This window comes from Eubalaena glacialis, chromosome 13 (genome assembly GCF_028564815.1).
Source record: "Eubalaena glacialis isolate mEubGla1 chromosome 13, mEubGla1.1.hap2.+ XY, whole genome shotgun sequence".
In the NCBI taxonomy this organism is placed as follows: domain Eukaryota; kingdom Metazoa; phylum Chordata; class Mammalia; order Artiodactyla; family Balaenidae; genus Eubalaena; species Eubalaena glacialis.
The window spans coordinates 49,985,426-49,999,721 of NC_083728.1; the positions used below are offsets into that span (position 1 = coordinate 49,985,426).

The following is a 14,296-nucleotide window of genomic DNA, read 5'->3' on the forward strand; positions in this document are numbered from 1 at the left end:
GAAACATTTAACATAACAGAAATGACTGGATCCATCCTTTTATTTGGAATTAAACTAGGGCAGGCTAGAGAAGGTGAACTCTGAACCCTGTCTGCCGAGTCCTGAGGCCGAGGGGACGCCGGGTGCAGGGGCGAGGTCACTGCCCGTGACGGGCTGTCTGGTCTTCTCCCTCACAGGAAATGGCCAAGGAGGAGCCAGTGTGCGCCCCGGAGAGCATGGGCAGTGAGGACACGCTCTTCCTGCTGTACACCTCGGGGAGCACTGGGACGCCCAAGGGGCTTGTCCACACCCAGGCGGGCTACCTGCTGTACGCCGCTCTGACGCACCGGGTAGGGCGCTGCCCCCGGGGGCTCCGGGCGGGGGACCAGGAGAGGCTGGATTGGGGCCAGAGCTCCTGCTAACGTCTTCTCCTCATGTGTTCACGAGCAGGGCCGGGAGTCCTGGCATCAGCGTGGTGGAGGGGTGGGCTTGGGGGGCTGAGTTTCTGTCCTTGTCGGAAGGGCCTGGGTCCTGGACCTGTGTCTTCTGCTGGTCTTTAGCCCGTCACACGTGTGCCAAGCCCTCCCTTGGCCTGATGTGCTGGCTGGCACGGCTGCTTTCAGGTGCTGGGAGTCCAGGTGCTCTGGCCTTCCTGGGCTCTTCTCCTATACAACAAGGTTGGTGTAAATATGAGTACATTATTGTTATTTGTTAAGACGCTTTCTTCTACTTAAGAGATCTTTTTTATCTGGTTTTAAAAGAAAGTAAAACATTTTCATGGGCCTCTAAAAGTGCTGTGGCCTCTAGGCTCTGCTTACTGGGGCCACATTTTAAAAGGAAAATTTTAAAAAAGACTTGCTTTTATGAGGAGACTTAAATTTAGTGTATGGAAATTGTATTACAGGGGACCATCCTTTAAGGATTATAAAGCAAATGATCTGGCACAGTTTTATTATAGTAAATGCATTTAAAAATCAGCACTCATTTAAACATGGGTGGGTGGGGGGATTTTGGTTAACATGCATCCCTGGTTGCCTTGGGGAATAGCTGACGCTTCCCAGGTGGGATGGGGTCTCAGGAGATCGTCTGTGGACCAGACTCTCTCTCTGGCCAAAGGCAGAACTCAGCCCCAGGCAATGCCAGCAGCAGGGGAGCTGACTGGCCACGTGACCGGGAAGCCCAGGCGCATCCAGGCAGGGCTTGGACGCTGAGACACCTACAGTCTGGCTGGGGTCCAGGGCCCCGCCCACTCAGTCACTATGGTGGGGGTGGGAGTGGGATATGCTGATTGGCCAGGCCTGGTCATCCGGAGGTGGACCTCACGGATGAGCACGGACGACGAGCGGGTCCTGGGAGGGCAAAGATGAGGCCTGGGAGTGGCAGCCACTTGCGGGCAGCACTGAAGATGTGGAAGTGAGGCAGAAAGATAGACGCGGCACAGAACCAGGCTGGGAAGACGAGGTATTATGCTTGACACAGTCCATGTTAAAGCCGCTGTCTTCTGGCCGCTGGGTGACCGTGAGCATCACAGAGCTGTTCTCGTCTGAAAGCACCTTGCTCAGCTCTGGGTGGGCATGTTGCAAAGACTGACATGTAGTGTAAGTCAGAACACTTTGGAAAATGTAGCTACCGAGACCGAACACCAAGAAAGTCACAGAATGGGTCAACGTGTTTCCATCAATTTATAACAAAATTAGCATGAGGGGAGCTGTAAATGTGGTGAAAGAGTCTTCATTTTTTGTTTTCAAGCATTACCAGGACACTGTCTACATGAGCAAAAGAAGTGGGGATGTAAGGACGGGACCATCTTTTGAATTTCTCTTCAATACAGTGAGGGCATTTTAAAGCATTAGAAATAGAAACATTCAGCCTTCTGTACGTAAGCGTGTGTCTCTGAGTGTGTACGTCTGTGTGTGTGTGTGTCCGCCTGTGCACCTGCTGAAGGTATTAGGACTGTTGGTTTCTTCAGGGAAAAGGACAGTTGACTCTGCAGGGACGGTGGGGACATGGGCAGGTTTCAGGGTGAGCAGTGGGGTCAGGGTGCCCTTTGGAGCGTGGCCGGTCCTGGGCTCCTGTTCTCCTTCCAAGAACAGCAGGTAGAGAGGTCGCCAGCCCCTTGAAAGATGTGGCACTGTGGGTCCTCGTATTAAAAATCCTCTCAGTTCCGGGATGCTGTGGGCCTTGGGGTGTGGGCGTCCTGCTTCACCGGTGCAGTGGGAGTGCAGTTTCCAACCCTCGGCCTTGGGTCATGGCTCCACAGGACCCTGGCAGACTCGAGACCACTGTGCTGTCTGGAAACTCCTGGGGGACCTCAGTGTGTGTCTGTGGCAGCAAGAGACTGGGCCACTCGCCCAAAGGTTTAAAAAACATCTTTATTGCAAAATAGAACACAGATATAGAAAACCACCGAAATCAAATGTGTGGCTTAATGAATTATTGCTGGACAAACTCACTTCAGTCAAAAACTGGCACATCGCCAGCCTCACACAGAAGCCCCTTCATGACCCATAGTGTCCCTGCCCTTTCTAGTTTTGTCACCCAAATGTGCATCCCTAGGTACTGTAGCTTACTCTTGCCCACTGACTGTTTTGGGTAAGCCTTTTAAGCCAAGTTTAACCAATGGGTTTCCCTCCATCCCTTCATTTCCTTGAACGTTGTCGGTCGTAGCGCGTGGCTGTGTGTCTCTCTGTCCTCAGTGTCTCCTGCAAAAGGGCAAGTGGACCCGCAGACAGGGTCAGGTTCAGGTTTGACCTTTTGGCAAGAATAAGGAGATGCCCGTGTCTCTCAGACTCTTAGAAGCTGATGATGCTTGATGCGTTTCTTGGTCTTTTTGGCTTTTGTTTTTTGCAGTTTTAAAAGGATTTAAAAAACTATAGTGTAAAAAACCAAAAAAAACAAAAAAACTATGGTGTAACTTAATGCAGAAAGGTGCCCTTATTTTAGACATAGGACTGGATGGAGTTTTACCTGTGGGTACACTTGTGGCCTGCACCTGTGTCAGGACACGGGCGTCTCCAGCTCCTTCAGGCCCTGACATCCGCCCACTCCCCCAAAACTCCCATCCCCGCCCGCCTCAGGACTAGTGCTAGGCGACCTCCAGCGTATGGGTGGGCTTTGTGCTGGGGCTCAAAGAGTGTCCCCTCTGAAGTCCGGCTTCTTTCGCTGTCATCTGCGGGCCTGGCGCTGCTGTCACCAGTGGTTCCCCTCTCATCACTGCGGTGGCTGCTCTGCCCTCACTCCTGCTCTCGGGGGCCGTGGGACAGAACATGCCCTGTGATGTGTGGGAACGGGTGACAGGCTCCTGACAGCCCCTCCTCCTGTTTCTGCAGTTTGTGTTTGACTACCGGCCAGGTGACGTCTTTGGCTGCGTGGCTGACATCGGCTGGATTACGGGACACAGCTACGTGGTGTACGGGCCTCTCTGCAATGGAGCGACCAGCGTCCTTTTTGAGAGCACCCCGGTTTACCCCGACGCTGGTGCGGAGTGCAGGAGGGGCAGGAGGAGGGAGGAGAGGTTGGGGGGTGGGGGGTGAGGGCTGCGGGGTGGAGGCGTTGCTCGGGTCGGGCTTGTGTGTTCTTGTGACAAAGCTGCCGGGCGGCAGGGGCCGGGTCAGGCCTGCAGTGGGATCACACGCGCAATGGGAGGGGGTCCAATCGCTGGAGCCTTCGAGAGACCACCCACCCTAGTGTCCCTCTAACCTCTGCGGCCACCTGACCGGATCCTGCCCTTCCTCGAAGCCGAGGCCAGTGGCCAGCCTCCCCGTGTGCCCTACTGCCTGTGCCTTTGGGCCGCTCGGGCCTAGCTCGTGGTGTGTGGCCTGGAGCCGCCACTATGGAGAGGGATGCCTTTGAGGACCCACGTCTTGCTCCCCTGGCATCTTCCTCCCTTGCGGCACAGCGTCTTCAAGCGTTTGTTCAAACGTGACCGAAGGTTGGCGGCTCTGCCGAGGCTCTTGCCCAGGCTCTTGCCCAGGCGGTCCACAGTGCTGATGGTTTGGTGCCTGGAACTTTGGTCCCCCCCTCCCAGGTCCTCTCCAGCCTCCCGCAGGGGCCAGATGTGCTCCTGGAAGACGCGCAGGGGGCCCCGCTAGGGATGAGAGCCGAGTCTCAGGTGGCCTCAACCTCCTGTGTGCAGAGTGGTGGCGGCGAGTTGGGGGGTTGATGGGGCGCGTGCGTCCTGGGTGCCGCTGCTGCTCCGGGGGAAACACGGGTCGCCACTAGAGACCATTTAAATGTGCCTGAATGCGGGCTCTGCATTGGTGCTACTTCACGGTAATATCCCTTTGACCCGATTCCTCGCTGTGTCCCATGCGTCAGGACATGGGCTGTCAGCGTGTGGGTCGGCACCCAGGGCCAAGTGGAGGCTCCAGCCTCTGACGCGGGGAGTGCGGGAGGCGGCCCCATGGGGAGCCCCTCCCGTCCCGGAGGTGGATGCAGAGTGGGTTTCGTGGACACCGTGGGTGTCTGCACACGTCCGGCGCACGGTAACATGGGCCGCCTCTAAGTGTGGCTCATGGAGGTGACGTGACCCGGGGTCTCTCGTAGGTCGGTACTGGGAGATGGTGCAGAGGTTGAAGATCAATCAGTTCTATGGCGCCCCGACGGCCTTCCGGCTGCTGCTGAAATTCGAGGATTCCTGGGTGAAGAAGTATGACCGCTCCTCCCTGCGGACCCTGGGCTCAGGTGAGCGGCTGCAGGAGGCATGTGTGTGCCAGAGCCAGCGCAGGTCTCTGGATGGCTTCATCACAAAGGCTGTGTCTGCGCTGAGCTCACGTGATGCGCTGCAGCCAGTAGAAAGCAGATGTCCCACGTGGAAGCCCTTCTGGGAGCCACAGCCGTTAAGGGTCTGGGGCTCAGCATTGTGATGTTGTCTGTGCTCCATCTTCATTATGAAAACTCACCACCGTTGGAAGGTCAGGCCCGAGCCCTTTCCCTAGTGGCTGCCCAGGATCTCACCCCCTGCTGTTCCCAGCGCTGTCATCAGTGCCATTCTGCCCTTGGGTGCGTGTTTCCAGGCAGGGAGGGAGTTGTGAGATCAAAGGTTATCTCCACTCGTAATCAGGATAGATGTCGCCAGGTCATGTGAGAGCGTTTTGGAAAGGTGACCTGGGTTACCCTGAGTTGAGGTGGTCCCGGGAGGTGGAAGGCGCCAGGCCTGTTCTCCTGCAGGGGATTCGGTTACTAAGGAAGCAGTACGCAGGTGACAAGGCAGATGCTCAGAGCGCTCTGCTGCACGTCCCCCAGGCCAGGGGTGGGCTCCTATGGGCCTCACTCTATAAGGGCTGTGACCAGAGCCACTCTCTGGTTGGACCAGGCAGCAGCGAGTGTGCAGGGACCCCCCTACTCCCCCCAGGGAGTCCTCACCAGCTGGCTGGGCTCTGTGTAGCTTGGGGGCACCCCTGCTGCATAACCAGCTCCAACAGCAGAGCCCTGCGGGGGTTTCCTGAGACCAGGGTATTGTCGAGGAAAATAATCAGTAACCAATCTATAATAAGAATAGAAGAGAATTTTATTCAAACCAAGCTGAGGACTATAGCTCTAAGGGAACTGCTCCAGAGAAGCATGGTTTTCAGCAGTTTTATCAGGACAAAGAGCATCAAACAAGTCAGGGATACATTCCTTCAAGGTTTCAAAAAAGCAGATCAGCACGTACACAGAGAGTCAGTATAGCCTTGGCTCTGGGAAGGGAGTCTTATCATCAAAGGAGTCCCAGCATTGGCGTCCCAGGGAGGCATTTATCTCTATCTTCAGACATTCTTTACTTCTGGACAGCGTGCCCTTTTCTTTAATGATTAACGCAGATGTGCAGTGTACGTTTGGCAGGCTGTTCTAGTTAGCATAAGGTCTGAGTTAAATGGTGTGTGAGCCAGAATGACTTCCCCGCACCTCGACGCGTGGACGTTTCTTCCATCAGGATCAATGAGCCGTGCTGGCAGGTGGGTGAATAGCACGGCGGTTCCTGCACCTGGGCCAATTCATGCCTTGGCCGGTGGTGGTCCCTCACGAACGTGCCACGATTCACTTCGCCATTCTCCTCTCCACGGACAGTTTTTAGCTCTTGGCCATGGGAACATCCTCGTCCGTGTCTGCTTCTGGGGGTGGGTGCCTGGAGCGACCTCCTGCAGTCACAGGACGAGTGTGTCTGGCTTTAGTGGGAGTGTGTCTGGCTTTAGTGGGTTCCGTCACCAGCAGGCGTCCAAAGCAGTTGCAACGGCGTGTGCACTGCTAAACGGGAAGAGAAACACTCCAATCGCTCTCCAAACTGCACTCCAGCAGTGTGTGTGGTGTTGTTTCCTCCACACTCTTGCCAACTTCTTGGTTTTTGACCCTCTGATGGTGAAAATATCTCATTGTCATTTGTGTTCTTCCATAGCCATAAACCTGATGATCTCACTGCTTTTTCAAGTCTCCTTTTGTGTCTTTTGGGAAAATTATAGAGCTGTTTTCATCGTGAAATCAGCTCCTTTTGGTTTCAGCCTTTTTGAGGTCTCTTAACATCTTCTCTCTCTCCTGTGGTTGCAGTGGGAGAGCCGATCAACCAGGAGGCCTGGGAGTGGCTGCACAGGGTGGTGGGGGACAGCCGGTGCACGCTGGTGGACACCTGGTGGCAGACAGGTGAGCACGTCCCCGGGGGAGGGGCAGGGAGCCCGGAGCGTCAGCTCAACGGGCGCCTGGCGTGTGGGGAGAGGAAGCTCGGGGCAGCAGCCGCCGCTCTGAAGCTGTGAGACATGGGTGCGAAGGCTTTCCTGAGCCTCGGTTTCCTCGTCTGTAAGGTGGGGCCCGGGAGGGGGCGGAGGGGCGACACAGGGCCCCGTGAAGGTTCCCTTCCTTGGCGGCCCACCTCCTGAACCCGGTGCGGCCCAGTGGTGGGTCCTGCTGTTTAAGCGATCTTGAGTCTAGATTTGGATCTAGAGGGAAAGGAGTTTTTCTGCGCCACTGTGTTTTGATTTGCTCCCCTCCTCTGGGGTGTCTGACTTATCAGGATTTTGGGGGCAAGAGACCACCACTGACGTAATAAACGTGGCTGAGGTCTCGTCCTTCAAGAAGCCAGAAAGTGAGACGTTCCCAGTGGCGCGGGCCTCATGGTTCAGGAAGGCCCCGGATGTTCCCTACAGCAGAGTCTTGCGGGGGGCCCTTCCCATGCAGGCTGATGGAGGCCGGAGCCAGAGGAATGCCTGGGGGCAGGACCCGTGGGCGTTCTTTCCCTCTGCCCTCCTTTCCGCCGTCCCTGTGTCCCCACAGCACGGGATGGGGGCCGTGGCTCCTGGGGCTGAACCTGGCCCCCGGCCCGCTCTCACTTCCACAGTGGAGGGGACCGGCACCCAAGCCTGGTTTCTCCTCAGAGGTCCTTTTGTCACTGGGGGCTGTTTCCTTGCCCCGGACGTCAGGTCTACCCCCTCCCACTCTGGAGAGCAGCCGTGCGTGTGGACCCTGTGTCCATATGGTCTGGATACACGTGTCAGTAGCCCCAGGCCCACTGGTGTTTCTTCCTGTACCCCCTGCAGAAACGGGGGGCATCTGCATCTCACCGCGGCCCTCGGAGGAGGGGGCAGAAATCCTGCCCTGCATGGCGATGAGGCCCTTGTTTGGCATCGTCCCTGTTCTCATGGACGAGAAGGTGAGTCTCCCCATCCACGTGCCCCGCCGCCCCCCTGGCCTCGGCTGCCCTCCCCCGTCGCGCGGCACCCACCGCAGGGTCTCCTCTCAGAGGAGAAAGCTCCGGGCAGCTCCCTCTGGGGCACTTGTCCTGTTCCTGCGTCGGGCCTGGCAGTTTGGAGAACGCGAGATGGTCACTCCTTCTGTCTCCCCATCTCCCGGGTCTGCAGGGAAATGTCCTGAAGGGTGGAGATGTGTCCGGGGCTCTGTGCCTGTCCCAGGCCTGGCCAGGCATGGCCCGGACCATCTTCGGAGATCACCAGCGATTCATGGACGCCTACTTCGAGGTCTACCCGGGTGAGCCTTTCCTGCCACCGCTGGACTCGGTCTCAGAACCGTTTCCGAGGGGCCGGGGGTTGCGTGAACGCTCCCTCCCTTCCTTACCTCTGAGCCAGGAGTGGTCCAGCTCGGGGTTCTCCCAGGGGCTCAGGCCATGGGCTCTCAGGAGAAGCGCAGGACGCCACCTTGGCGACAATCGCGGTGGCTCCAGGCCTCCCCCCGGTCTCCATGTCGTTGTCTTCCCGGCTTGTGTCGTGTCGTTGGGTGGGAGTTCACGTACACGTGTGCCCCTGGGAACCGATGCTCTGCAGTCGCAAGCATGTCAGCGACACTCACCCTTGGGGAAGCTCGAGTGGGCTCCTCTTATCTTCTGCTTCCAGACTTTCGCAGCCTCCTGCTGTCTGGCAGCCCCTCTGCCCTTTACTGGCACCAGCTTAGCAGCACCGGAGAGGTGTCTCCATCGGGGGGGGGGTTGCATCGGCAGGGGGCTTTGGCGCTTCCTCCTGTCCAGGGGGTGTCCGTCATGGAAGGATGGGAGCCCCGCTGGGTCCCAGTTCGGAGCTGGTGCTGAATCCCCCTCTGTGGTGCAGGCTACTACTTCACAGGAGACGGGGCTTACCGAACTGAGGACGGCTACTACCAGATCACGGGGCGGATGGACGATGTCATCAACATCAGCGGCCACCGGCTGGGGACGGCGGAGATTGAGGACGCCATGGTGAGCCCAGCCGGCCTCCGTGCCCTGCACCACCACCGGCTGCCGCTGCCTGGGGTCTGGGGTGGTCGTCACTGGCTGAGTCGCTGCCTCACCTCTGCATTCTCTGTCGTGCCCAGGCTGACCACCCTGCAGTGCCCGAGACCGCCGTCATCGGCTACCCCCATGACATCAAGGGAGAAGGTGCGTGTCCCCCGAGGACCCTCCTGGCCCTGGGGCCAGGGCTCCTGTAGGAGAAGCAGACTCGGTGGGCGGGGGCCAGGGCTTTCTCGTGGGTCAGGCTGCTGGTTCACGTCTCTCTCAAGTGGAGATTTTGGGTGAGGAGGCTGAACAGGCACAAGTATTAGAAAAAAGTCAGGACTCTGAAATGTCCTGGTTCTGCCGTCCTTTAAGGACACTCACCCACAAGCAGTTGTGACCTGTTTGGCCCAGCTGAGCTTGGGGAGCTTCCTCCCCAACCACAGGGCCCTGGCGGCCCTGTCAGGGACAGTGTGTGCAAATGCCCTGTGCTGCCCACACGTCCCTCACACGTGCTCCATCACAGCGCCCCGTGCCTTGCAGCGGCTCCTTGACTGGCCTGAGGCTCTTTGGAGAAGTCTGACCTGTGGTTCCCCCTGCACAGCGATGGGCCAGGGGAGCACAGAGCCAGTGATTGGACTGGTCCTTACTAGGGACACACTTTGTTCCAAAGTCCGCCAGTTTCTAAGCGGTGGGTCTGGGAAGGGGCAGGGTCACCCGAGTGTTGTAATGCCAGGCACGTAGCAGTCACACTGGCCTGGCCTCGCCTGGCGTGACCCAGACACTCTCTGACCTTATGCTGCACTGCTGGGCAGACTGACTTCTACTGCCCGGCTGAATGTCCTGGACACTCTCCCTCCTGCTGTCAGGATGCACGATGACCCAGTGTCACCTGCCTCCCAGCCACGCCTGTGTGCTCTTCTTCTGTTACTTACTCACTGTCTCTAAGCCAACCTGTTGGAAAATTGAACACTTATTTAAGTGCTTTAAAAAAACGTTTTCAGTTGCCACAGAAGGATGTGCCCGTGAGGATGTCGCCCATGATAACAGGGGCTGGGATGTGGGGGGCTGTTGGGGGTCGAGGAGATGAGACAGGACAGGTCCTCGAGTGTGCGTCTCAGGGGCCTCGGGCCACATCACGCTCCCGCCAGCAGCCCTTCCCTGCATCCTAAGCGACTCTGGCGTTGCCTGCCAGGCTTTGGGGGAGAATTTGTGTATCGGGTACGAGGATGTGCATTTTCCTGATTTCTAACAAATTTGAGCATTTGTCCACTTGTAAAACATGAACAACAGCAAAAGCTGTGGGTGTGTATTTGTCCCCACTTTCTCTGTTTGCACTCGATCTGACGGAGGGGAGCCCCCAGGTCTCGTGTGATTAGGACGCAGACCTGGGGAGCGACCTAAGTTCCTGCCCCGGGGGCTCATGTGCTGGAGGGGCTGGGGGAGAGGGGAGAGGCAGACGGACAGGACCAGTGGGGGTTAGGTGGTGCACAGGGAGTGTAGATCAGGATGGGGTGGGCTCGGTGCAGGGACGGACAGGTCAGTGAGCAAGAAGCAGGCTGTGGAGAGACCTTTGGCTTGGAGGCAGGACAGTGCGGGTCAGCGGGGAAAGGACAGACCGTCCTAAGTGGCGCTGGGACAGCGATTGCTCACGTGGAGAGAAATGGAGTTGGAGTTGGGTCCGTGTGCGAGATCATCCCTGGTGGGTTAAGGAGAAATGTGCTGGACGCCCGTGGGAGCCACTCTGATCCTCGCTGAAGTATTGAAAACAAAACCTGGTGTTTGTGCTAAAATACTGGTTGACCAGCGCAGCCCAACAGAACTTCCTGCCTCGACGGAGCCATTCTTCGTCTGTGCTGTCCACACGGTGGGCCCCGGCTACGCGTGGCTCATGTGACTGGGGAGCTGCATTTTACATTTAACTTACCTTTAAATAGCCACGTGGCTGGTGCCCACAGGCTGGACACGTGCCCAGAGACTAGTGCCTGGGCGGTGTTTCCACACCTGTCGCACGGGGTGGAGAGTGAGTCTTCTACAGCCCACGTCATGGCTGTGTCACGGGTGTGCGGACAGAGGTGAGTCACACCTCCAAGGTCTCTCCACACGTGCCCGCCACCCGGGGCGCTCAGAGGAGCCAGTGGAGTCACTTCCACCTTGAATGAAAATGGAAATGCACCTTCGGGGCTGCAGCTAAAAAGACCAGCTGCCACAGGGTCACCGGCCTATGATTTAAAGCCCCTTTGGATATATGGCGATTTGTGTGAAACATGCTGCCCGGGGAGGTGGGTCGTGGTCTGATGCGCCTGAACCTCTGCTCTCCTTCCAGCTGCGTTTGCCTTCGTCGTGTTGAAAGATGACGTGGGTGACGCAGACGTGGTGGTGAAGGAGCTCCGGTCGGTGGTGGCCTCCAAGATCGCCAAGTACGCGGTACCCGACCAGGTCCTGGTGAGTGGACGAGCCTCAGGGCCACAGCACTGCTCCTCCTCGCTTCCCACCATTGACGGGGGATGGTGGCAGGAGGTGGGCAAGGGCGGTGGGCTGCTGCGTCCTTGGACGGAGGGAGACACAGCCACCTGCGCAGGGGCCGGGCTGGGCCGTGGAGCATCGTGGATTGTAAACAGAGGCCTGGAGTGGGACCAGAGGTCCCCGGGCCGGTGAGGAGACACCGCCAGACCCTGCCTGGGAGCCTGTGTTGGGGTCAGTTTCAAGGAGGAGCTGGGCCACCTTCTCAGCCCTGCTGGCTTTTCACTCCTTCCTTGGCTGGGAGCTGGGCCTCGGTGGCAGGAGGGCCCAGCTTCACTCGGTGCTGTACAAGGTCAGACTGTCGGCCCGGTGGCCAGAGCTTCACCTGAACTCCCCGTAGGTTAACTGGACTCTTTCAAAAGACAGGCCACTGTTACAGGCCCCAAACGCAGCCCTTAACATATCGCCTTGATGTTGGATGCCTGTAGTTGGAAAATGTCAAAGGCTAAGTTTCAAACACTAAGCAAGACATTTTCCTCTTAAGCACCCCTTTGCTTATGTTAGAAAAAGCCAACTACGGCCCCGGCTGGGGGAGGAGACACGGCGCCCCGAGAATGCCTGGGAGCCTCCCGGTGTAGCGGGCAGTAGAAACGCGTGTCGGCAGTGAGGTCCACCTGGGTAGGGGAGAGCCTCCCAGTGGAGGCTCAGCTAAACCCCTGACCACGGCTGATTTCAGCTTTAGGTCCAGATGGAGGAGGGTAAAACCAGAGGCCACAGCCCCGCTGTTCTCTGGGGTGGGCTGCACATCAGCCATTCCTGTCGGGTCCCTGGGGAGGGGCGTCCTCCCTTGAGCAGTACCCTGCTCATCTCAACGCCATCGGACACGAGCTGGGAGTCTGGGCACCACCCAAAATCTAATGCTGCGCCTTCCCTGCCAGGTAGTGAAACGTCTTCCAAAAACTCGGTCTGGAAAAGTCATGCGGAGGCTCCTGAGGAAGATCGTCACAGGCAGAGCTCAGGACCTGGGGGACACCACCACACTGGAGGACCCCACTGTCATCACGGAGATACTGAGCGCCTACCAGGAGTACAAAGCCAAGTGGGGGGCTGCCCAGTGACGATGGCTCTGCCGAGACCCCGAGCCAGGCCCCGAAATTACGCTCCTAGAACACAGCTCCCGAGTCGGCTTGTTCCTAGACGCCCCAGCGGAACCCACACTGCCCTCCACACGAAGCCCCAAGTCCCTGCCTTCCCTCTACGTGGGGACCCATGACAGGTCCTCACACAGGGTGAGCTTTCTCCCACTTGCCCTGAATTTGGTTTCCCGGTGAAAAGTCCGTCACCTCCGTTCCCGTGTCTTCCCGACAGCACAGGAAGGTGGAGCCCCTGTGCCTGCTCAGGTGACTGGAAACTACAAGCAGTCATGTTTTCTCCAGGTGTTTCTAGAAACGAAAGGTGGAATTTTTATTTTTATACTTTTATATTTTAGAAGAAAAATGGTGCAAACACGTATGTGCAATGTGTGGTTTACTTGTACACGCTCTTCTTAACAGTTACAAAAAGCTCCTTCTTTGCTTCCGCTCATGGGGAAATGTGGAGGGTTGGAGGGTGCGCTTTTGGGTACCGTTTGGCCTACTTGAAATCCGAATTGGAAATGTTTGTGCCTCCGTCTGAACACAGCCATCTTGAAATCTCTCAAGCCCACAGCATCTGTTTTTGGTGTATGTTTCCACTTCTCTTGGTTTGTGTGTGATGAAACCTAACTGCTAAAAGCACCTGTGGGGATGGGCTCGCTTTTCAGCTCTGAAGGGCTCCGGTCACATGTGGTTCTGCAGCGTGCGGTCTGGAAACATTCCCCTCCCCCCGGCCTTGGACACTCAGCAGCCAGTTGGCGTGCTCCAAGCCTAGGGCTGTTCAGGGAAGCCAGGGACTCAGTAATGCAGCCGGAACTGGGTTCCTGAAAACTGCCCTACCTCCCTACTCTGAGCCAGGTCTCTCCCTTTTCCAATGTGCCTTGGGTCCTCTGGACTTAGCAAGACAACGTCGACCATTAGGTTGCAAAGTGCCTATTGATAGCCAAGAATGAGAGGGCCCACTTGTGGAGTGCTGGGAGGGTGGCCTGCTGAGCTGGGTCCTGGAGGACAGGAGGGCTCCTCCAACCTGCACCCCACAGAGGGCGGTACCCTGCAGCTGTGCAGGTGTTCGTGGGGACCTGGAGTGCTCAACACCCGCCATAAGTGGCTGTGCTGGCCTCTCGGTGACGAGGTGAGGACGGGTGGCCTTGGCTGTAGCACACAGATTGGCAGCTCTCACCACCTGTACCGGTAGCAGTTTGCTGGACTTGGCGGATTATGGTTAGGGCACTACTTATGAAATGACAGCTATAAACTGGGACAGAGACCAGGGCCTCAAAATGATCTGCAGGGCCATTCAAATAAAGCTTTATTTTGTTCATTCTCTTCTTTTTTGTGGTGATGTTTTTTGATCAAATAACGCTATTCTTTGTTGTTGAATATAATCCTTGGAACAAAACTGGAAGAGACCTATTCACTCAAAAGAGAACACTTAAAAAATTCACTGTCTTATGGCGAGGAAATACACAATAAGCGCTCACCTATCTTAGACTGTTATTTGGTAAACTTACCTGTCTCTAGACCACTGTGCTGGCCAATCACTAATCACAGGTGGCTAGTTAGATATAAGTAAAAAAAACAATAAAATAAAATACTTAGTCCCTTGGTGGCAGTGGCCATAGTTAAATACTCAGGTGCCACGTGGCCAGGAGCTACCAGGCTGGACGACACGAGACCCCCCTCGTCACACGGAGCCCTGGCCGTGGGTGCTGGTCTAGAGCACAGAGAACGAGGATGCAAAACCACACCCAGGAAGCACCGCCCGTGCAGACCCCACAGGTGAGCAGCTCAGCCTCCTGCGACCCACCCCCTGCCCAGGGTTTCTGTGTCCTTCAGTGGATGAGATGCAGGCTTTAGAGAAGAACGCATTGAACTGGTGCCCTGAGAGGTGGGACAAGAAATGCTCCTCCAGAGCAGGAGCTGGGCTGTCCCAGGGACAGCGTCCATCCCGAGCCCCAGGTGTGGGGAGGGAGGCTGTGGAGGATGCTGAATTTACACAGGCGGCTCACCGGGGAACAACCCAGATCTGCACCTCTGGATGCCTGGGAAGTCA

General features: G+C 57.1%; 1 protein-coding gene across 3 annotated transcripts in view; it reads left to right on the plus strand.

Moving 5' to 3' along the window:
- Positions 1-13,569, plus strand: part of ACSS1 (acyl-CoA synthetase short chain family member 1) — a 42,295-nt gene extending 28,726 nt beyond the window's left edge. For 2 of the 3 annotated variants that reach the window (XM_061209452.1, XM_061209454.1), the window contains 10 exons: positions 177-329; positions 3,309-3,456; positions 4,525-4,662; positions 6,502-6,594; positions 7,485-7,597; positions 7,806-7,932; positions 8,505-8,632; positions 8,749-8,812; positions 10,974-11,092; positions 12,049-13,569. In XM_061209452.1, coding sequence (XP_061065435.1) covers positions 177-329; positions 3,309-3,456; positions 4,525-4,662; positions 6,502-6,594; positions 7,485-7,597; positions 7,806-7,932; positions 8,505-8,632; positions 8,749-8,812; positions 10,974-11,092; positions 12,049-12,228 — 1,263 coding nt within the window. In that variant the 3' untranslated portion in view covers positions 12,229-13,569. The remainder of the gene's footprint in view (positions 1-176; positions 330-3,308; positions 3,457-4,524; positions 4,663-6,501; positions 6,595-7,484; positions 7,598-7,805; positions 7,933-8,504; positions 8,633-8,748; positions 8,813-10,973; positions 11,093-12,048) is intronic. The other variant, XM_061209453.1, reaches the window with a different exon arrangement.
- The last annotated feature ends 727 nt before the right edge of the window (positions 13,570-14,296 follow it).